Source organism: Myotis myotis, unplaced genomic scaffold (assembly GCF_014108235.1).
Source record: "Myotis myotis isolate mMyoMyo1 unplaced genomic scaffold, mMyoMyo1.p scaffold_m19_p_2, whole genome shotgun sequence".
In the NCBI taxonomy this organism is placed as follows: domain Eukaryota; kingdom Metazoa; phylum Chordata; class Mammalia; order Chiroptera; family Vespertilionidae; genus Myotis; species Myotis myotis.
The window spans coordinates 8,808,274-8,836,024 of NW_023416324.1; the positions used below are offsets into that span (position 1 = coordinate 8,808,274).

Genomic DNA, 27,751 nt, shown 5'->3' on the forward strand with positions numbered 1-27,751 from the left:
TCACACTCCAGAGACCTGGCCTGGCCTCCGCTTGGCTTGGCCATGTCCGGCAGCTCTAGGGCCCTCTCAGACCCAGGTCCCCTCTGTGAAGTGAGGGGTGTGTCAGAAGCCCCTGGGCCCCAGAGAGACTCTTGGAGCTAAGGAGGGTGAAGTCAGTGGAACCCCACTCTGATCTGTCTTACATATTTGGGTTCTTCTAAAAGAGAAAGGATTGCTTAAAACCTGAGTGCTCAGCAGATCTGACACCTTGTCAGTGTGTCCCAGGAGTATGGAGTCAGGAGCAGCCCCTGGGGGGGCGAAGGGCCAGGGGGATTTTATTTTCTGGGGGTGCCACACCTTCACCGGTGGGCGGGGCTGCCGTGCTAGGGCAGGAGGAGCACCAGGCTGTCCTTGTCCCCGCCTCTTCCTCCCTGCGACCTCGGGTCTCCTGGCCTCTCTGAGCCCGGTCTCCTCCCCTCCCTGGGGTGACAGGTGTCCTGACCTCAGACTAGCTGAGATCCTCCAGGCGTCGTCAGAGCAGTTGAGGTGGCAGTGAGGGTGGGCGGGGTGTGACCCTCCCGTGCCACTCCCATGCCCGTTCCAGTTCTCCAAGTCCATGGTGCTCGACGTGTACAGCGACTACGTGAACAACTTCACCAACGCCATGTCCATCATCAAGAAGGCCTGTCTCACCAAGCCCGCCTTCCTCGAGTTCCTCAAGGTGGGCCTGGCGGTGGTCCGCAGCCCCCTCAACGGGTGCTGGCGGCGGTGGGGCGGGAGGGCTTCTCAGGAGGGGGGACTTTGGCCCAGCTTCAGGGAGCATGTCACTTTGGGGGGGACACCTCTTTCCTTTGGGGCTCCCACAGTCCCTTGGGAAGACAGGGGTTCCTCCTGCCCCCCAGCAGGAGGGATAGGATGAGTGACAGTTAGCCTCTTGGGATCCTGGCTTTGCCAGGCAGAAGGGGAGGCCTGTGACCTCTTGGGGATGGGTGAGATGATGGTGGGGAGACCCAGCAGTGCCGGGGCCTGCACCTCTGGCGGGCTGGGCAGGGTGCCTCCAGGTAGAGCTCAGGGTGTCGCTGGGCTGTCCCTTTTCTTATTTAAAAAAATAGATTTTTATTAATTTCAGAGAGGAAGGGAGAGGGAGAGAGAGATAGAAACATCAATGATGAGAGAGGCTCATTGATCGGGCGCCCCCTGTAGACCTCCTACCGGGGACGGAGCCCACAGCCTGGGCATGTGCCCTGACCAGGAATCGAACCACAATCCCTTCCTTATTTGTAAAAGGGTGAGGAGAATTTCTCAAAGGGGGTCTTGGGGTTCATGTGGCAGATTAAGGTAAAAGGACCAAAGGCCTCATGTAGCTGTGGCCAGGCTCCCCCAGATTTCTTTGGGGGCTTAGTCAGGCGAGTCAGATGGAGGCCCTACCTGCAGGGAGCATGCTGCCAGGTGGAGGGTGCAGGTGAGCCAGAGCCAGGCCTCAGCTGAGGAACCCAATGCCCTGGTCCAAGAGGGCGTCTGCCATGGGTCCTGGGGGTACGATGGGATTATAACAGGTGGAGATGGATGAGGGGTGTAACAGGTGCAGGGTGGGGGCAAAGGTCAGAGGCAGGAGGATGGCGTCAGGTGAGCGCGTCTGGGTGGATCCCGGGAGCACTGCTGCTGGGAGTCCCGGGAGAGGAGGCCCAGAGGCAGCTGTGTTGAGTGTGGGCGGCCCTGGACCTGCGGGACAGTGTGTTTCAGACAGTGGGAGCTGCTGCGGGGCTTTGGGCCGGGGCAGAGGGACCTGGGGCAGTGGAGAGGCTGTGGCAGCAGCCTGGGTTACCAGGGACGAGGGCCAGGATCTAGGCGACAGGTGTGTGGATGGAGTGGTGGGAACAGATGCAAGAGAGAGGACAGTAAGACCCCCGTGCCCCCCCCTCATCCTGGCCAGGCCCGGCTGCTTTCGTTTCAGTGGTTCTCAACCTTCCGGCCCTTTAAATACAGTTCCTCATGTTGTGACCCAACCATAAAATTATTTTCGTTGCTACTTCATAACTGTCATGTTGCTACTGTTATGAATCGTCATGTAAATATCTGATATGCAGGATGGTCTTAGGCGACCCCTGTGAAAGGGTCGTTCGACTGCCAAAGGGGTCGTGACCCACAGGTTGAGAACCGCTGGTTTAAGTGGAGGGAATGGCTGTCTCGGCTACTGTGGAGGTACGACCACTGCAATAACTGCTGAACTTCCCAGTTATGCTGTTAGTCCAGAGACCTTAACATGACCGCTCTAGCTTCTCCAGGCTGAGGGGCTGTGTGGGGACCCGTGGTGGCCGGGAGCCGCGGGACCAGAGACCCCCCTGGCTCTTCTCTCAGGCCCGAGGCTGAGCAGAGTCCTGGGCCCGGGGAGAGGAGCCCATCCCGGGCGGCGTCTGCAGCCGGGGGCGCGGGGGCCTCGCTGCAGAGGGTCAGCGAATGACTGCACCTCGTCTCCAACAGCGGCGGCAGGTGTGTAGCCCCGACCGCGTCACGCTCTACGGGCTGATGGTGAAGCCCATCCAGAGGTTCCCGCAGTTCATCCTCCTGCTTCAGGTACCACCCGGGGCTCTGCAGCCCCCTGCCTGCATGGTGCGCCCCTGGTGGGTGGGGGCTCTCATCTGTCCTCTGCAGTCCCTGCATCCGCTGTGGCCTGTGGCGGGGCTTCTCCCCTCCCCCGCCCGCCTGGCCCCTCCTACTTCACTCCTGGAGTGGAGCCGATCAGATTGGGAGCGTATTTCCCATCTCTCCATGTGGAATGCTGAGTGGCTGGTGGTGGGTGAGCCCAGGATTCTGGAAGGAAATGAAGGCATGCGGAACCCAGGACCTATGGGCTCTGGGCAGGGAGGAGATGCTCAGGGAATGAGCTGACCTGGGCCACTTCAGGCTTCACAGGAAGCAAGAGGCCCCCTCCCCACATGTTCCTGCCCCACCCCATGCCCAGGGCCCGAGACCTTGGGGCATCTCTGTCACGGGTGAGCCTGGGCCCAGCTGGGAAGGAGGCTGCCAGCCAAGGGCCCAGCAGCGTTCTCCTTTCTGTCCTCAGAGCTGCCAGCTGGGGAGTGGCTGTCAGCATCGGTGAATCAGGGATGGGTCCACATGCTTGTTATTTTTTCATTCATTCGCTGTTCCTTGAGCCATGTTCTATGCCAAGTCCCACCTGTCCTGGCTGCAAACTGAGCCTTTCAGACCGGTCTCCAGGGTCTCCATAGGGGTGTGGAGGCTGAGGGTTTGACCCCAGCCAGGGGGGTCTGCAGGGGTGTGGAGGCTGAGGCTCTGACTCCAGCCGGGGTGGGGGGGTCTGCTAGGGTGGGGTTCTTATCCCTGGCTCTCTCCGCCCTGGCAGGACATGCTGAAGAACACCCCTAGGGGCCACCCGGACAGGCTCTCGCTGCAGCTGGCCCTCACGGAGCTGGAGACGCTGGCCGAGAAGCTCAACGAGCAGAAGCGGCTCGCTGACCAGGTGGCCGAGATCCAGCAGCTGACCAAGAGCGTCAGCGACCGCAGCAGCCTCAACAAGGTGAGTGCGGGGGGGGGGGGGGGGGCGCCCCACCTGCGAGCATGCCCTCACCTGTTCTGCAGCCTTGGTCACCTCTCTGCCGCCTGCCTCGTGGCCACCACCAGGTGGCAGTGTTCTCGGAGGGAGGGGCTGCCTGGCTTCTCTCTGTGCCCACAGACCTTACCTGGAGGATTAGTCTCACTGGACCCCCACATTCATTACTGTTTGTGTTACTTTAGGATAAAAGCTCATTTTGTTCATTCATGGAATTGCCGGTAAAGATATGGGAAATGGTAGCCTAACACTGTGCTTGAGCAAGTGGGCTCTGGAGTCAGAGTTCGGGGTTTGGATCCTGATGTTGCTACTGGCGTTCCCTGTGTGGCCTCAGGGGAATCACACAACCTCTCTGAACCTCACTTGCTCCCACTGAAAGGAGAATTCAAAGCTGCCTGACCCCCAGGGGCAAATGAGGGAGTCAGAAAAACAGCAGGCCCAGAGCCCTTAATACAAAGGACTTAATACAAATAACATTATCAGTGTTTTTTTTAAAGAAGAAGAAAGATGAAAAGTCCATGCTAGGTCTTGGGGTTGTAACTTAGGAATATTCTACCCCTCCCTCCCCTCCAAAATCTTGAAGAACTTTCAAATAAGCCTGTAGAGGCCCCTGTTTTCAAAATACAAAGCCAGCCCGGCCAGTGTGGGTCAGGAGGTCACGGTTCGATTCCTGGTCAGGGCACATGCCCGGGTTGTGGGCTTGATCCCCAGTAGGGGCCGTGCAGGAGGCAGCCAATCAATGATGTTTCTCATCACTGATGTTTCTACCTCTCTCTCCCTCTCCCTTCCTCGCTGAAATCAATAAAAACATATAAAAATACAAAGCCAGTACCAAAAAAGTCACGTCCTAGAGCCACCTGTTGGTAGACGTCAGTCCTCTGTGTCCGAGTGGCATGCGACCTCAGCTGCCTGCAAGACCCCAGACCTGCACCCCAGCCTTCACCTTCCTTCACTTACCGGAGGGTAGAAGTTGGCCCAGATGGTTCAGGGTGAGGCGACCCCGCCCCAGGGCACAGTAGCGGGAACGCGGGTCGTTCTTTGGGGAAGTGACTTTGTGCTGGGTCATGGGGAGATGTCCAGATCTTTTTTGGGGAAAACTGGGAGCCTTCTGGCTCTGTGGGCCCGAAAGCAGAACTAAGGCCAGTGACTAAGGCCAGTGAGATTTCAGCCACATGGTGAATGTCCTAATAGTACGGGAAGGGTTGTCGGAAAACAGCCTTTTCCAGGTGGACCGCGACCTTACAGTATATAGTACTCTCTAACCCACATTGCCATTTTTTAAAATATCTTTAGCACAGCTTGAGTAACCGGGCTGGGACAAGACAACCTGCAGGGTCCCTTGCAATTCTAAGCGTCAAGGGTCCTACATCTGGAGACTCTCCCACCAAATTTAGGCATGTGTTTTTGGACCCACACAGTAGTTAAAAAAAAAAAAAAATGGAATTAGTTGCCAACATTTGAAAATGGAGAGCTATCCCATAAAATTCAGACTTGAGGGTCTTCCTGAAGGATTGGAAGAGCTAGGAAACCTGTTGGTGTTGGGCAAGGAACTTCCTACATGGTAACAGTCACCTGAGCTGGGGCTTCCCACTCCCCTCAGCCCCTCCCCACGTCTTCCCAGTGAGGTTCCCTGCTGGCCCCACAGGCATCTGGGTTTGCTTCACCTATTCCAGGAAGAAAGAGATGGGGGAAAAAGATGGGTAGAAGACAGAGCCTCCTCCTGGGGGGACGTCCCCATCCATGATTGATCAAGGCGGGCATGAAGGCTGGGCGTCATCCCCTGCCCGCTCCCTGCCTCTAGGCAGGACACCCTATGGTAGCTAGTAACACCCAAGCCTTCTATCTTGGGATGTCTCTTGAGAAAAAGACTTCAGCCCATCCGTGGCCACCTGCGCTGGTATTTAATGGGCTTTGCCCTTTGGAGTATCTTCTTCTGTCCTCTGCTTTAGCTCCTTTTCTGTAACCGGCAGGGTTTTTCTTGCCTCTGCTCACACACCTGTGCAGCTGCCCTGGGAAGAGATTATCGGGAAAAGGAAGCCCTTTGCTGTAGCAGTTACTCTGGGAAGAGCCATCTCTTCTATTCTGCTCTGTCCCCCAGGGGGACCCGGGCAGTAAGGAGTGGTGGTCATTGGCTGGAGGTCAGGGAAACCTGTTGGCGTTGGGCAAGGAACTGTAGGCTCTGAGTCTGGTTCTCCACCTGTCATGTAGGGGGTGTCTTGCTAGGTGTGGATGTTGTGAAGAGTGTGGTGGCGGCCGCCGTGCCTTCCCCCTGCCAGGGCCCCCTTGGGCAATCTCAGCTGGACCAGTGGCTTTCCCCTGCTCCATCACCCAGGGGAAAGCGGAAATGAAACTGGGTGGGCCGCAAACGGAACTGTGCGGCTGTTTCATAATGTGCCTGCTCGGGACCCTCTGGGGGACGCTTGTGCAATATCTGGGTTTTCTTTTTAACTCTGCCTAAGGGCAGGGGGTTGGTTGCCAGAAGCCCAGGGGACTTTCCTCTTCCACGTTTTGGGTCACAGCACACTTGGCAGTCTCCCACGGGGCCCGCTGTCTTCAGGGTCCCAGGCCTGTCTCCTGAGCGGGGGTCAGCTTGTTGGTAGAAGCAGTGGGAGGAGCTCGGCCTCAGCAGTTATGGGGGGAACCCGAGGAACCTCGAATCTTTTCCTTGTGTTCGGGGCAGCGGGTTCTCCGCTGACTCCGATGGCCCAGCCCCGAGCTGGAGGGACCGAGCACTCGGCCTGACTCCATCCACACTGAGTCTCGGAGGTGCCTTCACCTCTGGGATCTCCGTTTCCTCCTCTGGGGATGGGCATGGCCTCGGGACTGCTGCGCAGATGAAGCGAGAAGCGGAATGCTTAGTGCCGAGCACCGTGGCCGGCGCACAGTGGGGTTTCGTACTGTTTGTTTGGACTTCTCTGTGGACAGACACACATGGGTTTTTGGAGATTGACAGGCATTCTTTCAAGGAGAGGTTTGGGGGGGGCTCTGCCCGTCCCCTCAGGAGGGTGGGGAGAATAACTGTTGCCCTTGGAGTTATGGGTTTTGGGAACGAATTTTGCTGAACGCCTCCCCACTCCCCAATATTCCTATTAATAAAAAGATGTTTTCCCAGGGGGTCCCAGTGCTGGAGGGGGTTCTTGGTGTCCAGGCTGCGGAGAGGCCTGGGGCTTGAAGGTCCTTGGCCACCTCAGAGGGTCGCCTTGTTGACCAGCAGACCTTCCCTGCCCTGTTGGGAGCCCTTCCAAGAGGTGAGAGTGGCCGAGGTTCAACAGGTCAGGGTGCAGGGACCTGACCGACTTCCAGGCCCGGGGTCTCCCTGCGTGAGGCCACACCCCTTCCTGGTGAGCTCAGTCACGACAGCAGCAGCGGGGACAGCTGCCATCTTTGCCATGTCAGCTTCGTGGGTGCACCCCGGAACTGTCACAGGGCCAGGGCGCAGAAGGGCCCGTGCTGGGTTTAATGCGCTGCTATTGCCGTCTTGTAATTCGTAGTAACTTTTGAACGAGGGGCACATTTCCATCTTGCTCTGGGCTTGGGAAGTTACGTAGCCACGTCTGCTCGTGCGTTACCTTGGTGACCTGAGCGGTGGAGTTTGTTGCCCCACTTGACAGCTGAGGTGTGGGCAGGTGAAATGATCCTCCCGATGGCTTCCCAGCTGGTGCTTGGGGAGCCAGGGCTGGGGGTCCTGGTGGTGCTGGTTAGGCGGGGTTGCCAGAGGGACGGGCTGCAATGGCTGGCTCACCTGAGAGGGATGCTGGCTGCTGGGCAGGGTGGGTGGTCAGAGGACCCAGCCTGTGGCCCTCCCCAGGGCCTCCTGTTACCTGGAGGTGGAGGGCGAGGCCCTGCCTTCTCTGCCTCTCCCAGCCTCGGTCTCCGTTTGGCCGGAGAGCTCTGGGTCTTTGGCACGGTGATAGCTGTGTAACAGCCTGCGTGCTTCTTGGTGTTGACCTTGCTCTGTCCCCCTCCACCAGCTGTTGACCTCGGGCCAGAGGCAGCTGCTCCTCTGTGAGACGCTGACGGAGACGGTGTACGGTGACCGCGGGCAGCTGATCAAGTCCAAGGAGCGCAGGGTCTTCCTGCTCAACGACATGCTGGTCTGCGCCAACATCAACTTCAAGTAAGCGGTTGGGGGACTTTGGGGACCTGTTCCTGTCCTCGGCCAGCCTCTCTGTGACAGTATCCCTCGGCCAACCCCTCTGTGACAGGGTCCCTCGGCCGGCCCCTCTGTGACAGGGTCCCTCGGCCGGCCCCTCTGTGACAGGGTCCTCGGCCGGCTCCTCTGTGACAGTATCCCTCGGCCGGCCCCTCTGTGACAGGGTCCCTCGGCCGGCCCCTCTGTGACAGGGTCCCTCGGCCGACCCCTCTGTGACAGGGTCCTCGGCCGGCCCCTCTGTGACAGTGTCCCTCGGCCAGCCCCTCTGTGACAGGGTCCCTCGGCCGGCCCCTCTGTGACAGGGTCCCTCGGCCGGCCCCTCTGTGACAGGGTCCCTCGGCCGGCCCCTCTGTGACAGGGTCCCTCGGCCGGCCCCTCTGTGACAGGGTCCCTCGGCCGGCCCCTCTGTGACAGGGTCCCTCGGCCGGCCCCTCTGTGACAGGGTCCCTCGGCCGGCCCCTCTGTGACAGGGTCCCTCGGCCGACCCCTCTGTGACAGGGTCCCTCGGCCGACCCCTCTGTGACAGGGTCCCTCGGCCGGCCCCTCTGTGACAGGGCCCGGGGAGTTCAGCTTAGGTCTCTGATACCCCGGCTTCCTCTCCCATCCCTCCTGACCTGCTCTGTTCCTGGTCCCGGAGCCAGGAAGCACCTGGCGAGGTCACGGGGACCCGGCCTTTGGGAGACAGCTGCCCATTGCACAGTGTGGTCGGTTCTGGTCACTGAACAGCCTCCTGAGTTTTGACCACTTTGAAATTCATGAGATCCTTCCTGTGTCCAGCTGCTCTACTTCCCATGGCTCTTCCTCCCACTGGACCTCAGTGTTTCTCACACGAGCCTGGGCAGTCCCCCCACTGCCCAGAGCATCTTCTTCCGCAGGGGCCTGGGGTGCTGCTCCGGGGTCAGAGGTTGTAGAAATGCCCAGGGCCGGCTGCCAGGCTGTGCCCGGAGGGGCTGGAGCCCTGGATGGCGTGAGGGTGATTCTTTAGACTAGAATCTGCAGACTTGTGGCCCATGGGTTGCATTAGGCCTTCAGGAATCTTTTGTTTGGTTCACATAAGCCATTCGCCCAAAGTTAGAGACAATTGTTTTTCTTGAAAATGTGAAGATCCCACATGGCTCAGGGCACACGGGCCGGGTGCTGGTCACGTGTCTCCTCTACTGCTGGTCCGCTCACCTGTGTCCCTTGCTTGGCCTTGTAGGCGGCAGGGATGATGACCCTGAACCAAAGGAACTACAGCTGGACCTCCCCAGCCGGGCTCCTCTCTGCTTGTGGAGGAAAAACTCTGCTCCCAGTGTTTAACGCACTTTAAAAACATCCCAGACACACAGTGTGGCCACAATAGCTAGGACCCCCGAGGGAAAGCAGCCACCGTAGTGGAATCCCAGCCTGACTCTCCCAGCCCTGCCTGGAACCCCCATAGGGTCAGCATGCCCACGGAGCCTGGCTTGATGTCACACCCGGGGTCGGCGGTGCACCTGCCCGTGACCCTAGCCAGGGTCATGGAGCAGAGTTGGGGATTGTCCATGGTTGCAGATTCCATGCCTAGAAGGGGAGCAAGCAGGGCTGTTTGGGGACTTGGGCACTATTAACCCTTCAGATATTGACTGAGCCCTTACTTTGTGCCAGTCCACAGGTAGGGAACTCGGGCAAGGAGGCCTGTGTCCCAGAGCAGAGCGGCAGTCAGCTTATGGCTGGGCTGACTCCCTCCCGCACGCCCGCTCTCCCACACTCTAATTTTTAAGTCCCGTTGATGTCCTAGGTACCATTCTGACCAACACCCTCTCTGCCTACCTGGCATGATGCGAAAATGAGATGGGGATGCTAGGGGCCCACTTTGGGGGATCAGTCTGGGTGATTTGGGGTGAGTCCTGTGACCTGTCTGAGCATCAGTGTCCTCGTCCAGAATAATAAAGGCTTCCTAAGGGCTGTTGTGGGACTAGGAGACTGGAGGCCAGTGGCTGGCCCCGGAAGCAGGCCCTCCATGGGGTCCGCTTTGCCCACGCCTGGCCGGCCCTCAGCAGTCATTCCCTGTAGAAGTCACTTGGTAACAGTAACCATCTTCCCTCCTTGTTTCTTTCCTCAGGCCTGCCAACCACAGGTAGGGCTTTGGGGGCTTTGGGGGCACATGATTCTGGATCTGGGGCTGGGGACTGGGCGCCTGATGCTTTTGCCTCAGCGACGGCTCCCTGCCCTGCCCGGCTTGGTTTTGGCCTGAGGTGTTGTGCTGGGTGGTGAGGTGCCTGGCTGAGCTGATGTGCTGAGAAGGGGCATCTGGGCTGGCCCGGGGCTGGGGCGCTGCTGGCTCTCCAGGCCTCCGTCTCCCTGTCCCTGCAGGGGCCAGCTGGAGATCAGCAGCCTGGTGCCCCTGGGGCCCAAGTACGTGGTGAAGTGGAACACGGCACTGCCCCAGGTGCAGGTGGTGGAGGTGGGCCAGGAGGGCGGCTCCTACGACAAGGATAACGTGCTCATCCAGCACGCCGGCGCCAAGAAGGCCTCTGCCTCGGGCCAGGCTCAGAGTGAGTACCGCCCGCTGCTGCCCGGGAGCACCTACTCAGGCTCCAGGGCCCATCCGGGGGCCCCCAGGCCGCTGGGCCACTGGGCCCAGAGCTCTTGCTGGTTTACAGCCCCACAAACCCACATCCACACCCCAACCTCTGTGAGTACACGCACATCCCACAGCCGCACCTGCACACACTGGACTCCCGGCCCTGCCCACTCCAGCCCCACGTGTCCTTGCACACACACGTGTGCATACACATGCCTGCACAGGCAATGACTTTGTCAGAAAGCTTGACTGCCAGTCCCGTCTAGGCATTGCCTGCCTCCCTGTGATGTGGGCAGGTGTCACCTCCTCTCTGTGCCTCAGTTTGCCCCTCTGGATAGCCAGGGTCTCAGGTGACACTAATCCTGCCCCTACACCCTCAGGGACCAGGTCAGGACTTACTGGCCCTGCTGGGTCCTCCTTCCCCTGTCCTGACCATCCCGCAGGCTTGTTTCTGTCTACTTGCCTTTACTCATCGAGCTCAGGTAGCCCTTCCTCAGGAAGCCTCTTTAAATTCCTCGGGACTGGACCAGCAGGTTCCGCCCCCAGACCCCCACCCTCCCCATGCTCTCAAGGCCGGTGCATTGGCTGCCCGGAGCTGGTTCCAGGGGCTGTTAACAGCCGTTTGCTGAATGAATGAAGGGTGCTGAACCGCAGAGCCAGCAGGAAGGAGCACTGAGCCGGCAGCACCTTCCACGGGCTGGGAGGGCGCTTGGCTGCACTCCCTTCCCCCACCGGCCGGGCTCGGCTCAGGCTCTGGGCTCTGTCCATTGCCTGACCCTGGAGGTTGCCTCATGGGGCTGTTGCCGATTCTGGAAACAGGGCGATTGCATCATTTACTCTCGCCCTTAGAGGGCTGGCCGGACAGCTGCGCCCACGTCCAGATGCTGCGTTTCTTCCCCCTGGTCTGGGAGGCGGGCAGGGCTGCCTGTGCAGCAACCCCTGGGAGGGGCTCCGGAGCCACCTGCAGCCCCAGATCTCCTCCCCTTCTCACCCCTCGACTGTGCCCTCACTCTGGGACCTCCTTCAAACACTGTGCTGTCTGTGCTTCGTTCCTGAGATGACAGTCATATGCTGCCAGACCCCCTTTAAGGGGAAAAGGAAATTCTCGTTGAACCCCAGTTGGCCGTGAATGATTTTTTATTATGTTGTTATTCAAATGTGTGCAAATATAAGACTAGGTATAATTGACGCCTTATGCTCAGACCCCTTGAACAACCATAAAACCAAAACAAAAATCACAAATGAGATAAAAATGAAGCTACAAAACCATAAAATTCAAATGAACAGCATTAATGTCATGGGATGGGTGATGTTGTTTTGCTGGCACCAAATTGCTCACAATATGGATGTGGCCTCCTACGGGGCGGGTTCTTCGGAGCTCTTTGCACCCACGACACAGGGTGCCTTATGGTGACCCGCATTCCCGCCCGCGTACCTGTCGGGGTCCCCGCAGAGCCCATCTCGCCCTTTGTTTGGTATGAGCCATCACTTCCCTCCCCTGGCCACCTCCCTGCTCCATGGTGACCATTCAGTTCGCCCTGCTCAGTACCAAGGTCCATGAGCGCCCGGACTCCATGCAGCGGAACATGGCTTTGAAGTCATCATCTCCAGGTGACTCAGGATGTGCATCTGAATTTTAGATAATCATCTAAATGACAACCCCAAATAATGCCCCTCCTGGGATTCCGTGGATCTCAGCTTGAGAAACTCCGGCCTAGAGAATACAGCCCAAGTTCCCTAGCATGGCATTGAAGGACTTCCCCACCTGTCCCTGCAGGTCCCTCCTGCTCCATCACTTGCTGTCCATCTCTCAAGCCCCCGCACTCCATTTGTGTCATCAGTAGAGATCTGGGCATCCTTCCCCCGCCTCCTCCCCCCATCACTGTCTCATTGCTCTGATACCATTCTCCTTAGTACCTCCCATCATCTGTGGTTGTAACCGACTGCTTCCCCATCTTCCCCTTCCCCCAGGTCATGCACTCCATAAGAGTGGGGACCCTGTCTTGTTCACACCTGTCCCTCTAACACAGCGGTTCTCAACCTGTGGGTCGCGACCCCTTTGGCGGTCAAACAACCCTTTCACAGGGGTCGCTTGAGACCATCCTGCATATCAGATATTTACATTACGATTCATAACAGTAGCAACATTACAGTTATGAAGTAGCAACGAAAATAATTTTATGGTTGGGGGTCACAACATGAGGAACTGTATTTAAAGGGCCAGAAGGTTGAGAACCACTGCTCAAATACCTGGAATAGAACCTGGCACATAGTAGGTCCTCAGCATGCTTTTGAACAACTTGCTGTTCACAGGCCTCCTCAAGCCACAGTGCCTTTGCACATGCTGTTCTACTTCTTAGCAGTGCACGCCACTCTCTTGGCCCCATGAGGGCTCCTTTCTTTTCAGGCATAATTGGTTCTGTCTTCTGGTCGCCTGTGACCCTTTGTAGAGATAGAGTGGGCCCCACCTCACAGGTGCTGGACTTTGCCTGTGTTGGACCTGTGCTCCCCAGTAGATAAGAGTCTGGTAATGTTTCTTTCTGTCTCTCTGCTGCCATATCCCCAGGGCGACAGCTCTTCTTTTCTGCAGTGAGTGGACACTTGGGTTCTCATTGGTGTCTTCTGACTCCTGAGCTGACTCGGTCTCTCTCTGCCCAGGTAAGGTGTACTTCGGTCCCCCGCGACTCTTCCAGGAGCTGCAGGACCTGCAGAAGGACCTGGCTGTGGTGGAGCAGATCACCCTCCTCATCAGCACGCTGCACGGCACCTACCAGGTACGCAGCGCTGGCCTGGCCTGCGGGGCTCCGGCTCCTCCCTCGGGGCAGCCCCAGACTCAGCAGGCAGAGTGGGGGCTCTCCTCCTGGCCCAGTCCCCTGACGAGGCTGTGGCTCTGAGTTCCCCCAACCAGCAGGAGTGGCTATGCCCCCTGTCGCTACCTAGAAGTCTGGTGTGTGGCCTCTGGTTCAAGTTGAAGCTCTGGTTCAGGTTGAGGGGGACCTGGCTGTCTGGTATTTTTTGTTGTTGTTTTCTGTATGGTGGCTAGTCAGTCTTGTAGCCCCTTCCTGGCGTTGCCCTAGGCTGGAAAGGAAGCTGCTAGGAGGGTGTGCCACTCTCAAAACAGGAGTGCCAGGTGGGGTCTGAACCAAGGGCCGGGCAGCCTGCCCGCAGCCCAGAGCCCAGGGGAGCTGGCCTCCTGCTTGTCTTCTCTCCCCTGGGGCGTCCCAGGTGCTGAGGATCTGGTGTGGCTTTTGGGGAGCTAGTGGGCTGTGTGGGGACTTCATTGGCCTCCTCCGCCCTAGAACCTGAACATGACTGTGGCTCAAGACTGGTGCCTGGCCCTGCAGAGGCTGATGCGGGTGAAGGAGGAGGAGATCCAATCGGCCAACAAGTGCCGCCTCCGGCTCCTGCTTCCCGGGAAACCCGACAAGTGAGAGGCGGAGGGGCCGGCAGTGAAGTGGGGTATTCAAAGGGGGCCCCTGGAGCTGGTCCGTTTGCTAGTATTGCTGTGATGGGAGGGGGTGTGCATGCACCGTGGCCATGCCCAACCCCGAGGGGCCCCTGATGCTCCAAGGTGGGATGCCAGTGTGGTGACAACTGACCTCCGGCTGCCTCTGGCCTGGCCATAACCCCATTCATTCACGTGTCCATTTGGCAAACAGTTACCAGGCAACTGCCCTTTGCCAAGTGCTGTTGCCCTGAGGATACGGCACCAGAAATATAGAGAGAAACACTGCCGAGGCTCCCGGAGCCGGTGTCTGATAAGGCCCGTGGAAAGCTGACCAGGTGGAGCCCGGGCAGGGCCTCTCGCCTCTTAGCCGACAGCCGGCCAGGCACCTCTGGCTTTCTGGGTGCCCACGCTGAGGCACCTGGACTGGGCTGCAGTGTGGCCTGGCCGCTCTCGGGGAGGGGCCTTCTTTCTGGGGCCATGGTGGGTGGAGGGACCCCTCCCCTAGGGGACCGAGGCTTTGCTGGGCAGGCCACCGGCCTCCCTGGCCACACTTGGCTGCTCTGAACAGACCTTTCTCCCAGGCATGGGGTGAGGGAAGAGCTGGGTGCTGGCCCCGGGGGAGCCAGGCCCTTGCTCTGAGCACTCACACTCCTCGCCCTTCTCACCGAAGGTCTGGCCGTCCCATCAGCTTCATGGTGGTCTTCATCACCCCCAACCCCCTGAGCAAGATCTCCTGGGTCAACAGGTTGCACCTGGCCAAGATTGGACTCCGTGAGTAAGGCCCCAAAGAGAGCACCTTAGGGGGCAGGGGTGGGAGAGGGGAGGTTTGGGAGTGTATGTATGTGTGCGTGGCGGGCGCCCAGGCTCATGGGGGAAGGAGGCTCCTGAGCTGGGGGGGAGGTGGGGCAGCTGGAGCAAGGGTTCTGAGTCTTGAGCCTGCTCAGTGACCTTGGACAAGTCACTTCCTCTCTAAGCCTCAGTTTCCCCGTCTATAAAACAGTGGGAATCGACAGATGGTAAATTAGTGGTTGTCAGGGACCTGGGAGGAGGGGGATTGGAGAGGGACTGCTAAGGGTTTTTTTGTTTTGTTTTGTTTTTTGTTTTGGTGGGAGTGATAAAAAATACTCTCAATTTTGGGGTGATGGTTGCCCAACTCTTAATATGCTAGAAACCAGTGAAGTGTACACTTTCAAAGGGTGGGTTTTATGGTAGCCGGATTATATCTTAACAAAGCTGTTATCCAAAAGTGAGGCAGGTTAGACTGAACGGGTTTTCTACACGGGCCTCTTTATGATTCGTTTCTCCTGCGCACCCTGATAAAATACAGATAACGATGGACACCTGCATCCACAGAGCGCTTCCTGTGAGCGAGCGTTTTCCTAAGCATTTTGCTCACCGCCTTCGCTTCACATGCGCAGTCACCCTAAGCGGCAGGCCTGTTTGAGCCCCTTTTCCCAGGCGAGGGCTCGGAGGCCCGCGCGGTGCTGTGACTTGCCTGAGCTCATACAGCAGGAGGGGCGGGCCCTGGGCAGCCGCTCCTGTCCATCCCGCTTCCTCCACTTGGCGAGTTTCTGTCTGCCAAACCACACTCATTAAGTTATAATTACTTTATTTGTGTTTTTTGTAAATTGACAAAAGGCCCGGGTCCTTGCCGATCAGAGCTATTATTCCTCGTGATGTACCGGAATTCTCGTTTGCTGGTTCCAGCCAATAGCGGTGATTGCTTTTTTGGTTTCTGCTGTGATCTTTTCTAGATAAGTATATATTTCCCAATAGGTTCTGCAACATTTCCGGAAAGGGGTCAGGACTTTCGTCAATGGCTTTCGTCAATGAAACAACGATCTATGGAGTCTCCACAGTAATTTTAGGCAGAGGGGGAAAGAGCAGTGATAGAAACAGAAAGATCCCTACCCTCAAGGAACTCACGATTGATGAGGGGCAGGCAGACTTTACACGGGAGCACACCATCAGGGAGGGGGGTGTGCTGTGAGGGTACAGAGCTGGGTGACCTGACTGGCACCAAGCCTGGGCTTGGGAGTGCTGTCACGGAGGACATCTGAGGAGGTGACATCTGAAGCCATGCAGAGCTTCAGGAAAAATGGTTCAGACTTGAGAACAGCAAGTGCAAAGGTCCTGAGGTAGCCAGAGCTGGGGAATTGGGCAGGTGGAGGCTGGGCAGGTTTTCCAGAAAGCCAGGGCAAGGTGTATGGAACTTGATGGGGAGTATTTGTTGTAGCACTGAGAGCCGGACAGTGGCATGGCCCGGGTTCTATTTAAGCGAATCATTCTGGCGCTGTGCAGAGGGCACGTGGAGGTCGGGAGGGCATGGGAGGAGGCTGTGGCTTTGGAGGAGGAGCCAGGATCAGAGGCATCTGCTCACCAGTCCCTTCTAGAACCTGGTGCTGATAGTGCACAGGCCTCTGTTGGGTGTGTCTTCGTGACCAGGAGGGTGGAGGAAGGATTGTAAGCAGAGGCTGTTCCTGGCCCTGGCGGAGGACTGTGGGAATTCTGGCCCAAGGAAAGGCTAAGCTGGCCCTGCCCCTGCCCGCTCAGGCCACACCCCCGCTGGTGCTGCAGTTGTGTCTTGGGCAGATGCCTACGCCCGCCCTGTTCCTGCACCTGCTCTAGAGCAGGTGAATCTGTTGGAACCCCAGATGCTTTGCAGGGCGGGGCTTGGCGTTGGCGGGGAGGAGCTGACTGAAGCAGCCCAGCCACCCTGACTGCGCAGTTTCACTGCAGCAAAAAGTTTTAATAGAACGAGAGTCATTTCAAATCTTATTTGAGTGCCTGGGTTCCCCTGGGGCTTGAATAATTTGTGCATTTTATTTTCCCAGTTTGTTTTTTTATCTGCAGTGCCTGGTGGGGAGGGGAAAATAACATGAGCCCATTAAAATATGTTTAACAAATTTATTCACAAAGGATGTTATTCCTTTAAAGTCTCCCCCCCCCCCCCCCCCCCCAGTATCTTCCTCTCACCCTGACTGCACGGGGGCATATCTCATGGGGCATATGTCACAGGCTTGGCCCGGGGCCCCTCCCTCGCTGCCTCTGCCTCGGTTGGCATTCCAGCCCTCAGCCCTCCCAGTAACACCACTGCTCCCCCTTGCGATGGGTCCATTGTGGAGGTCTGAGCACAGCCCAGGTATGTGCCAGGAGTGCTGTAACCCTCGTGTCCTTTAACCCTCAACCTGAGGTGGGGAGCTGGCCGAGCCCTCACTGGAAGTGGGTCTGCCCTCCAGGAGGGGGCCGAGGTGGCTGTGGGCATGACTTGGGTGTTACCCAGCTGGGTGACCGTGGCCGCTCGCCTGGATCCCAGGGGAGGGGTGTTTGGGGAGGACGCGTGGTGATGTCCTGCCAGCCCCCCGTCTGTGCCGGGAGCTGTGAGAGGGAGGGAGGGAAGGCAGTCGGCTGTTTGCGGGGCGGTGACGGAGGCACGGCGCTGGGTCTGAGCAGGGTTTGCCAGGCAGTCGGTGGTGCTGTGGGGGAGCCGTGGGCCGGGCCCTTAAGCGCAGGACTAGGCAATACTCTCCACCTCAAGGACGATGGCCAGAATGGGCACTCTTTCCTGGGTGCCTGGGGTACGCCAGGCGTTATATCCATTCCTCCCAGTGCTCACAGCAGCTGCAGACGGTTGGAATGATTCCCCCATTTTCCAGATGAGACAACAGCCTCTGAGGGCTAAGTGTCCGGCTCAGCGTGGCGCTGAGTGAGGCTGAGTCGGGATCTGCCAGGAGAGCCAGCCTCCCGCAGCCTGTGGGGCTGTTCTGCGGGCTCGCAGATTGGGGGGGGGGGGGCGGCAGGGGCACGGCCCCCAGCCCTGAGCTGCTCCGGCTGCCCATGGGCGCTCTTCGGTGCTGTGGGCGCTGCAGAGCTGGGCGCCAAACAAGTCCCCCACTTAACGTCACTTGGAAATCGCAGCTTTGACGTCGGTGCCAGTCCTTCATGTCACTTATCCCAGGTGGGCCTTCCATTTTCAGCAGCAACAGCTTCTAATTCGGCCTCAGCCGCGCCGGTTTTGTGACAGGGACAATGGCAGCGGCAGATGGGAAGCGGCAACTCCATTTTCCTTTAACGCTCCCAGGCGCGGGCCGGGGCGGCACCATCTGGAAGGAGAAGGTCAGATCATTAAGAAATATATACACTAACCAATTGCCTCGATGGGCTGTGCCGGGGGGAGGGGAGGGGAGTGGAGCTCAGGGGGATGCGTGATTGGGGCGAGTTATGTTCCAGGACTGAGCTCTGGGAAGCCTCCCGCGAGGAGTGGGGCTTGGGGGTGCTGCGGGGCTCCCGTCTGGCCGAGGGGAGGGTCTGCGTGACTGTAAGCTCCTTGAGAGTAGGGGCACGCTCAGATCTCGCCGTCTTCATTCCCGCCAAGAAAGTGGGTGCTGCCCCCAGCGGGTGGGCTGTCTCGGCGAACACCCCACGTGGTGGGCGCTGTGTGAAGGGCCCCCTGGCTTCGTTCCCGGGCTCTGGGCCCTGCCTTTGCCTTCCCCGGCCTCTGTTGCTCAGGGTAGAATGGGGATGGAAACACTGACGCTCCTGGTGGCCAGGAGGATGAAAGGAGACAGCGTGAAGTGTGGTGCACGCAGTCCTGCTATGCTGATGCCCGCCCTGTGCCCTAGTTGTCTCTTCCTTGGCAGCCCCGCCTCCTCCGTGGAAGGAACCAGGTTTGATGGGGCGTTGTCTCCGGGGCCCAGTAGGGCAGAGGGCCGTGTAGGGAGTGAGCTCACCGCCTCTGCTGCTTGAGGGAGTGGGTGCGCCGGGCGGGAGAGCGGGTGGGGCAGGCGCTGATCGTGCCTGACATTTGCAAGCGTCTCTGACGTCTGCAGGAACATCCGCACCTGCCACCGTGTCCCAGCTCTCGCCGTGACCGACACTCAGGCGCCGCCTTCCTCTGGGGCAGTGGCATTCTCTCAAAAGCCACTTCGTGAGGCATGATTGACGTACAACAGGCTGTGCGTGTCGGATGCACACGACTTGATGAGTTTGGAGATTAGTATGTGCCCGTGAGCCCATCCCACAGTCTATGCCACATAACAAATCCATCCCCAAACCCCCTCCTGCCCGCTTAGCTGTTATTCTTTGTGATAAGAACAATTCGTGTAAGATCCTCTGAGCACATCTTTAAGCACATCATACGGAGTTGCTAGCTGTAGGCGCCATGCTGCACAGACGACCTGGGACTTAGCTTGTGTAACCCAGACGCCGTGCCCTTCACTGATGTCCCGTTTCCCCTCCCCGACGGCACGGCACTTCTCCAGGGCTTGCTCTGTGCCGGGGGTGGGGGTGGAGGTGGGGCAGGGGGAAGGCTGTGCCTCCTCCTCATTGTCCAGCGTCACCATGTCAAGGGTCAGTAATGCTCATGGCTGTCAGTAGGAGGCTAGATGCTAGAAGAATGCCTGGTTTAGTGCAAAGAACCTGGGCTTTGGATCAGACAGTCCTTGGTCCCCATCTGGGCTCGGCCATGTAGGCATGCCTGTGACCTGGTCAGCATAACCCCCGAGTGCCTGTCTCACCATCCGTGAAGTGAAAATCATTATCTGACTGTGCTCGGTCCGTGTGAAAACAAGGCCAGGGGACACGCGCATGGCACTCAGTGTGTGCCTGATGCGTGGACACACAGTAGGGTGTCCTAGCCGTACCGTGCCCCTGCTGTCCAGGTCCCGGGAAGGCAGTCGTCATATGGAGTGTCGCCATGTGGAGCGTAAGGATGGGGTCCTTAGCAGGGAGGACTCTTTGGAAGAAATGGAGGTTTGCTCACCCACTCACTTGCTCACTCCTTTCATTCATTCTTTCAACCCATGTTTGCTGAGCACTAATTGTGCAGGCAGTGTGCTGAGTTACAGGGAGACAGTGACGAAGGATATACCCTGGATCTGGCTGCCCTGAACTTACATTCTAGAGACATGGGAAGGGCGACAATGAGGTCTGCAGAGGACACAGGATGGCCCTAGGCCACAGGGAAGGGAGGGGAGACGGATTATAAACAAGAAAGTAGACACGGTGATTTGAGATTGTGGTGAAGGCTATACGAGAAGTCTGATAGGGTCTTTAGAGTCAGGGGCTTTCCCCCTGAGAGAAGGAAGCCACAGTAGCCAGGGTGGTCATGGAGGACTTCTTGGAGGCGGCGGCATGTGAGGGAGCCCTGAACCATGTGAAGGAACCACTGGTACAATGGATGATCTTGAGCGCAGAGGTCTCCAAATGTGAGTCAAGGGTCTGGGCTTGGGTTTGGGTGTCTGTACTTGTAACAGGTCCCGGGGGCTTCTATGCCCAGCTTGCCTGGGGGACCTGGCGGTTTCAGGGTAGCTTTGAAGGCAGGCAGAGTAAGAGTCTTCCCCAGCACCACCGTCATCACCGTCAGGTGTACACGCAGCTGAACTTACATCGTCATCACAATCAGAAATCATCTTGTCTGCTTGCTGGTCTCGGATCCTCTCCCCTCTCTGAAGCTAAGGGCTAGGCAGCTGGGCCTGGACTGAGTCCAGCATCTTAGCACTTCCTGAACCCCTTTCCATGTTTTATTTCACTGGATGCTCACAACAGCCGCAGGACGAAGGCATTTTCATCGTCCCTGTTGTATAGGTGGAGAAATCGAGGCTCAGGGAGTTGGGGTGATTTGCACAAGGTTGCTAAGCAAGAGGCCGGTCAAGTGGGGGACTCAAACCTTAGGTGTCTGGGCTCCTTGCTGGGGACCCACGGCCATGACCACAGAGTGGGGCCAGATTTCATCTCAGATGGGCAGGAGTGGGGCTGGGAGTCAGGGGGGTGAGCGAGTGGCGGGGTCTGCCTAGGCCGCCGTGCAGGCCGGACCTCTGGGGCCTGCGGGGGCTCCCTGGGCTCCAGGACTGCTCACAGCCTGCTTGGTTCTCACACTCTGACCTGCTTCGCCCACCTCCTTCCTTTTGCTGTAGGAGAGGAGAACCAGCCAGGCTGGCGATGTCCGGACGAGGACAAGAAGAGCAAAGCCCCGTTCTGGTGCCCAACGCTGGCCTGCTGCATCCCCGCCTTCTCCTCGCGGGGCCTCAGCCTGCAGGTGAGAGGGGCAGCTCTGGCTCACCTTCTCCTGGGGGAACCAGCGTTTCCAGGCTGTGCCCACAGCAGGAGAGGCCCCGGCTCCAGACCCAGCGCCTCAGCTTTTTCCCGATGGAGTTGGTTGAGCCTTTTTACTGCTCTGGGCGTCAGCTGTCCTACCCACAATGTGGGGGTAGATGCCCTCCGTGGGTCAAGTGAACGGAAAATTCCATTATTTTGAGCTAACAAATAGCAGTGATCTCATCCGTCGATGGCCTGACTCCAGCCCAGAAGATAGGCCGGAATATGCCCGCGCGGCTGTGCCAGGCTTTGTGGATTGGTCCCTTGTGGGCTGGAGCCAGGCAGGAGCCGGGGCTTTGGTGTGGGCGGGGCCTGAGGGGACGACAACACACCATTCATAGCCATCACGCCTTCCATTCGTCAAGCACCTACTGTGCTCCCCCGTCACTGCTCGTCCGTCACTCTCTTGTTTTACTGTTTTTGAGACCCCGATAAGTAGGTGCTTCTAGATCTATTTCACAGGGAAGGCCCACCTGGGGCTCAGACAGATGGCTTTCTAAAATTGACACAGCCGATAAGGATGGGTCCAGGAATGAGAACCTCGTTCTATCTGGTTCCGACACCTGTGGTCTTCACCTCCTCTGGTCACCTGTCCTTTTTCTGGAGCAACTGCTGCCCATCGTCCTCTCAGGGAGATGAGGTCATCTGAGCTCTGGGGAGGGGAGCTCAAGCTTGGACCCGGGCCCAGGTAAATAAGTCCCAGGAGCTAAGTGGCTAGGACTGCAGATTGGGGTGCTAAGTAGCTGAAAGAACATAGCCGTGAGATGCCAGTTTATTCATTCATTCCTTCATCCATCCATCCATCCATTCATTCGTCCAAGCTGCCTATCATTTTTGAGGACCTACTGTGTGCTGGGCCCTGTCCTAGCCACTGGGAATCATAGCGGTGATCAAAACATGCAACATACCCTCATATAGCGTTCAATCTAGAGAGAGAGAGGAAAAGCCCTGGCAAACAAAGGGAAATAGGAGAGATGTGTGTGTGAAAGAAAATAAATCAGATCTAATAGATACAGAGATGGTGCCAACAGAGAGGGCCTCTCGGAGGAGGTGGCATTAAACTGTGACCCGGATGGCAAGAAGGTTGCAACCTGGTGAGGGCCCAGGAGAAGAATATTCCAAATAGCCAGAGCAGCACAGAGGCCCACCCCAGGCGCCCCAGGCAAGGCAGCACGGCTGCAGCCCAGGAGTCAGGAGGAGAGGCTGGGCTATGAGTGTGAGCGTATCGAGGCCTCCGGCTTGGCCTCTGGGTAGAACTCAACCAAGAGGGGCCCTGCACCGGAGCAAAACTGAATTCCAGCCCTGACGCTCCCACTGACCTGCTCTGTGACCTGGAGCCAGTCATGTCCCCCTCCCCCTTCCCCTTCCCCGAACTTCACGGTTACTGACTCCTAAATGAGGGGCTGGAGGGGGTGACCTCTTTGGTCCCCTCACCTATGGCCATTAGGTATTTTGTTAGAATGTTCCAGCAGGGCTGGTGCTGGCCAGGGCCTTCAGCACCAGCAGAGGGCAGCACCTGCCCGGCAAAGGGTCCAGCCGCCGCCGCATTCCTCAGAGGGGCAAAGCCAAGCCCTTGAAAGGGCCAGGCCACCTCCTTCCATTGCCGTCCTGGCCAGAGGGCCAGACCGGCAGGATCTAGCTCAGGAAACAGGCCCCAGAGACCCACCTGGCATGGATTTGGGGGAAGAAGTTGCAGGAGAAACAAGTCGCTGGTGGCTCTTGGTGACAGCCCGTCACAGACAGAGCCACCGGCCTCTGCCGGCAGTCCACACAAGCTACCCAGCCCTGTGTCCTGGGGGCTCGCCTGCAGATTGGTTCTGATGATCTGGGGGTCCCTGAGCTGTTTCTCTGGAGGCGTGCAGGAAGGCGGAGGGGGAGGTGGCACAGTTCAGGCCCTGCCCCTCACCTTCCCTGTGGCCTAGGGCCATCCTGTGTCCTCTGCAGACCGCATTGTCCCCATCTGTAAAGTAAAGGGAGTGGGGTGGGGGTTAGTGGTGTTCAACGAAGCTTAAATGGGAGCTGGTCAGTTGGAAAAGTCCTTGGGGTCCCAGAGTATCATCCAGGCCCCTTCCAGCCAGAGTTCTAGGGGACTGATGGTCAAATGTGGGTGCATAGGAACTTCCCGGAGATCCTGGAAACCTCCCCCTCTCCTGGCCCGTCCTCAGGGATCCTCACTGGGAATCTGCAGGTTTAACGACCCCTGACCCCTGCAGGTGGTTCACACGGAAGGTTCGATAGCCAGACGCTGGCCTCTCAGGCACCTCGACACTTAACCCTGCACGTGTCACCTCTGTCTCCGCAGCTTGGGGCTCTGGTCCACAGTCCTGTCAGCTCTCCCCTGCTGGGCTTCTCGGCGGTCAGCACTTCCCTTCCACAGGGCTACCTCTGGGTGAGTACCCCCTGTCCACAGCCAGGAGCTCTGGCCTCAGGACAGGAACAGGGAGAGGAGCCCCTGGGAGGGGTGCGGGAGAAAGCCACCTGCCTGCTGGCCCATTTTGTACACTTTACCCGGCAAGTTCTAATGGGACCCTGTCCCAGGCTCTGGGCTTGGAGTTGGCAGGTGCCAGCCACCTCACCAGGGACAACAGAAAACTAGGGACAAATCAGTGAGCATGACTCTTGCACAGGCCACAGGCCATGCAGGAAATGAGCGGGAGCGGTGCCGTGTGCCTGGGTGACAGGTCTTCACCGGGGTCAGGAAGCAGGGCTGCTTACTGCCCATCTCTCAGAGATCCCGGCCCAGTTTTCTGCTCTCGGGACTCCTGGCAAAGCTCCCATGGATTCAAATAGGTGACCTCCCCATGCTTCTTATAGTGCAGATTGTGCCTCCCATAGACACTCTTCTGAGGGCAATTTGTTCTTCACTGTTTCTCTAGCACGTGGTATTTCCATCCATCCATCCATCCATCCATCCATCCATCCATCCATCCATCCATGTTTCCATGTATCCATCCATCCATCCATCCATCCATCCATCCATCCATCCATGTTTCCATGTATCCATCCATCCATCCATGTTTCCATGTATCCATCCATCCATGTTTCCATGTATCCATCCATCCATCCATCCATCCATCCATCCATCCATCCATCCATGTTTCCATGTATCCATCCATCCATCCATCCATCCATCCATCCATCCATCCATGTTTCCATGTTTCCATGTATCCATCCATCCATCCATCCATCCATCCACCTACCCATCCACCCATTCATCCATGTCTCCATTCATCCATCCATCCATCCATCCATCCATCCATCCATCCATCCATCCATCCATGTCTCCACCTATCCATCCACCCATTATCCATTCATCCATTCATGTGTCCATCCATCCATTATCCATTCATCCATCCATCCTTCCATCTATTCATCCATCCTTCCATCCATGTATCCATCCATCCATCCATCCATTCATCTATCCCTCCATCCACTCAGCAAGTATACTGGTATACCATGTGCTAGACCAGGGGTGGGCAAACTCTTGGACTCGAGGGCCACAATGGGTTCTTAAACTGGACCGGAGGGCCGGAACAAAAGCATGGATGGAGTGTTTGTGTGAACTAATATAAATTCAAAGTAAACATCATTAAATAAAAGGGTACGGTCTTTTTTTTTTTTTTTTAGTTTTATTCATTTCAAACGGGCCGGATCTGGCCCGCGGGCCGTAGTTTGCCCACGGCTGTGCTAGACACTAAAGTAAAACAGAGAACAGGAAGATAGGACATTTTAAAGGGGCAGAGTGTATGTTCACTCTTTGTTGGTTGAAATTTAGCCTAAAAACAAGGAGATGGAAAGCTGACTGGGCAACTAGTCCACCTTAGCTCCTTAGTGGGTTTCCTTTGCGCCCTGAATCGAACTCGCTGCCTTGGAGGCTGGGGACGAGTGACCTCCGGTGACAGCAGGCTGCAGGCGGAGGAGGGGCCTCTCCTCTCAGTTATCAGCGGCAAGCCAAAGTTTGGGACAGGTCTCCGGGAGGGCAGAGCGAAGCTCCGCCTCTGCTCTCACCATTCTCCCTGACAGCTTCTTTGGTCTCTGCCCCAGGTTGGGGGAGGCCAGGAGGGCGCAGGAGGCCAGGTCGAGATCTTTTCCCTGAACCGGCCCTCACCCCGCACGGTCAAGTCCTTCCCGCTGGCGGCCCCCGTGCTCTGCATGGAGTACATTCCTGAGCCGGAGGAGGGGGAGAATGGAGATGGAGACAAAGATGAGGGCCACACGGCTGCTGACCCCTCGGCTGCCGTGCATCCGACCATCTGCCTGGGGCTCCAGGATGGCAGGTGAGGGGCCTGGGGAGGAGGGCAGGACTGCGTGGTGCCTGGAGGCTGTTTTGGGGTCCATCAGGTAGAGGTGGCTTGGCTGGATTCACACTCAGGTCTGTGACCCTGAAAACTCAGGTCAGCACCTTGTTAATCCTCACATGAGTATACTTTTTTCCCCATTGATTTTTAGAGAGAGTGGAAGGAAGGGAGGAGGGAGCGAGTGAGAGAAACATGGATGTGAGAGAGACACATCGATCAGTTGCCTCCTACATACACCCTGACCTGGGCCAGGATCAGACCTGCAACCCAGGTACACGCCCTTGACTGGGAATCAAACCCAGACCCTTTGGTCCGAGGGCCGATGTTCTAACCACTGAGCAAAAACGACCAGGGATCAGCACCTTTATTGTGCTGCTTCTGGAGCCCCCTCGCCCCCTTAGCCCCCGAGTCTTCCACAAGACAGAGGCCGGGGAGGACCCCATCCTAAAAGGCCACCCGTGGAAAATCTGAGCTCCCCTTTGGTGGAACGAAGGCCTGGTCCCACAGAGGGGGCCCTGGAGGGCATATGGGGGGCTGAGTGAGTCACCTGGGCCTCTCCCCGCAGCATCCTGGTCTACAGCAGCGTGGACACGGGCACCCAGTGCCTGGCGACCTGCAGGAGCCCAGGCCTGCAGCCTGTGCTCTGCCTGCGACACAGCCCCTTCCACCTGTTTGCCGGCCTGCAGGACGGGACCCTCGCCGCCTACCCTCGGACCAGCGGTGAGGACGTGGGGCTGGGAACCATTGGGGACCCTGTGCCAGACGGTTGTGGGAGGCAGGCCAAGGTGGTGGCTCAGCAACGAACCAGGCCATCTCAGAGGTGGGGGGATCAGAGATCCTTGATCCCCATCGGGGTCCCCACAGGAATGGGGTGCTCACTCCTGCACAAGTAGCTCCGCCCATTGGAGGGAGTCTCTAGTGGCTAAGAGCAGGGACTCTGGGCTTGCACAGACCTGGCTTCCGGGCCAGGCTCTGCCCTGATGCCAGCTGTGTCCATCGGTGAGCAGCTTCTCCTCCTCCCGCCTGTCTCCTCGTCTCTAAAATGGCAATAATGGCAAAACCCACCATTTACGGGTCCTGGCAGGTCAAACAACCCCCTGAAGGCAAAGCAAAGTGCAGGGCCTGGCCCAGGGATGCCAGTGGAGGCCAGCGTTTGAGTCTCTGATTTCATTGAGCCGTGGACGGCCCCGATTCTGACGCTGGAGGGCAGGGCTCACGGTGTGAGCGGCTGTGTTCCAGAAACACGGTGAAGTGCTTGATGTTGGCCATTATCTTAATTGTCTCCACAGCCCTTGAGAATTGCCTCCTCTGTACAGACCCAGTGCTGAGACTGGGGGGGGGGGGGGGGGGGGGGGGGGAGGCGCGATGCGCTGGAGCACAGCCACATGGTGCTGGGGTCCCCGGTCCCCTGTGGCTTGTTCAGCTCCTAGTTGGATGATGACAAGAGCCGGGGGTGTGGGGTGGGGAGAGGGTAGCTGTCCCCGGTGCTCCCCAGAGGGCTGATGAGTCCTGTGGCTGCCCAGCCCTTCCTCCCACTCCCTCCCAGGAGCCTGTAATTGCTGCGTCATCACAGCCTGTTGCAGGGTTATAAACGGATATTTGTACTGAGCTTTTTTTTTTTTTTTTTTTTTTGCCACTTGGCACTGTGTTGGTATTTTTAATTAGCTTTTGATAAGGCATTTATAGTTTTTAATTAAAGGGGGAAGAGGGAGGGAAAAAATTCTTCGTACCATCGGAGCGTGCCTGTGAATGCAAATATGGGCACAGATCTTCAGGGAGTAGACTAGGGGTTCTGGAGGGACTCCACCCTGCAGCCCCACCGAATACTGTGAGCCACGCTGGTCCCACTCTGGCCTCCTGGCCCCAGTTTGGGCCGCCTTTGGCTCTTCCCTTCCTGGTTCCTGACTCATCAGTTTGGGCGCCCCGGTTGGGAGGAGGGAAGGGGGTGGTGTGTGAGTTTGCTCATAGACCCCATAAACTGAGGGGTTTAAACACTGTAAATTCACTGACTCATGGTTCTGGAGTTGAGAAGTCCAGGCTCAGGGTGCTGTCAGGGCCGCGCTGCCTAGGAAGATGCTGAAGAAGGAGCTGTCCCGGCCTGACCCCAGCTCGGACCCCAGCTCGGTGGTCCCTGGCCGCGGCAGCTTGCCTCCCTTCTTCACACAATGTTCTCCTGAGTGCGTGTCTGTATCCATGTTTCGCTTTTATAATAACACCCGTCACCTTGGATCAGGGCCCCCCCCTCTTCCAGGGTGACCTCATTTTAACTAATTATATCTGCAAACAGCCCCATCTCCAAATAAGGTCACAGGCTGAGGTCCTGGGAGTTAGAACTCCCCATGAATTTTTGGGGACACAATTCAACCCAGTGGGGGTTTGGGCTCTAACCACTGGCCTTCGGCCTGGGGCTGGGACTGGCCATTTGTCAGAGCCAGAAGGGCCATTGGGCACCATTGAACCCCCGCCCCCGCCACTTCCCAGAGTCTCAGGGGTGAGCTGAGACCTGAACCCTAATGTCTTCCGTCCAGGCCTCGAGCCCTCTCCAGACTCAGGGGGCCTTGGCTTCTCCTAGCAGAGCTGGCAGCGGCTGGCCTGGAGGAGAAGGCTGAGATACCTTTCCCCCTTGCAAACATTTGTGCACCAGATATTTACTGAGCACCGA

At 57.8% G+C, this 27,751-nt stretch overlaps 1 protein-coding gene across 19 annotated transcripts in view; it reads left to right on the top strand.

Moving 5' to 3' along the window:
• ARHGEF10L (Rho guanine nucleotide exchange factor 10 like) overlaps positions 1–27,751 on the top strand; it is a 148,339-nt gene that overhangs the window by 91,785 nt on the left and 28,803 nt on the right. For 14 of the 19 annotated variants that reach the window (XM_036353074.1, XM_036353080.1, XM_036353081.1 and 11 more), the window contains 13 exons: positions 584–700; positions 2,461–2,553; positions 3,344–3,517; positions 7,522–7,667; positions 9,787–9,801; positions 10,038–10,219; positions 12,907–13,022; positions 13,548–13,675; positions 14,367–14,467; positions 20,611–20,732; positions 23,094–23,180; positions 24,836–25,068; positions 25,655–25,809. In XM_036353074.1, the coding sequence (XP_036208967.1) occupies positions 584–700; positions 2,461–2,553; positions 3,344–3,517; positions 7,522–7,667; positions 9,787–9,801; positions 10,038–10,219; positions 12,907–13,022; positions 13,548–13,675; positions 14,367–14,467; positions 20,611–20,732; positions 23,094–23,180; positions 24,836–25,068; positions 25,655–25,809 (1,669 nt within the window). The remainder of the gene's footprint in view (positions 1–583; positions 701–2,460; positions 2,554–3,343; positions 3,518–7,521; positions 7,668–9,786; positions 9,802–10,037; positions 10,220–12,906; positions 13,023–13,547; positions 13,676–14,366; positions 14,468–20,610; positions 20,733–23,093; positions 23,181–24,835; positions 25,069–25,654; positions 25,810–27,751) is intronic. The other 5 variants (XM_036353083.1, XM_036353084.1, XM_036353087.1 and 2 more) reach the window with 1 other exon arrangement.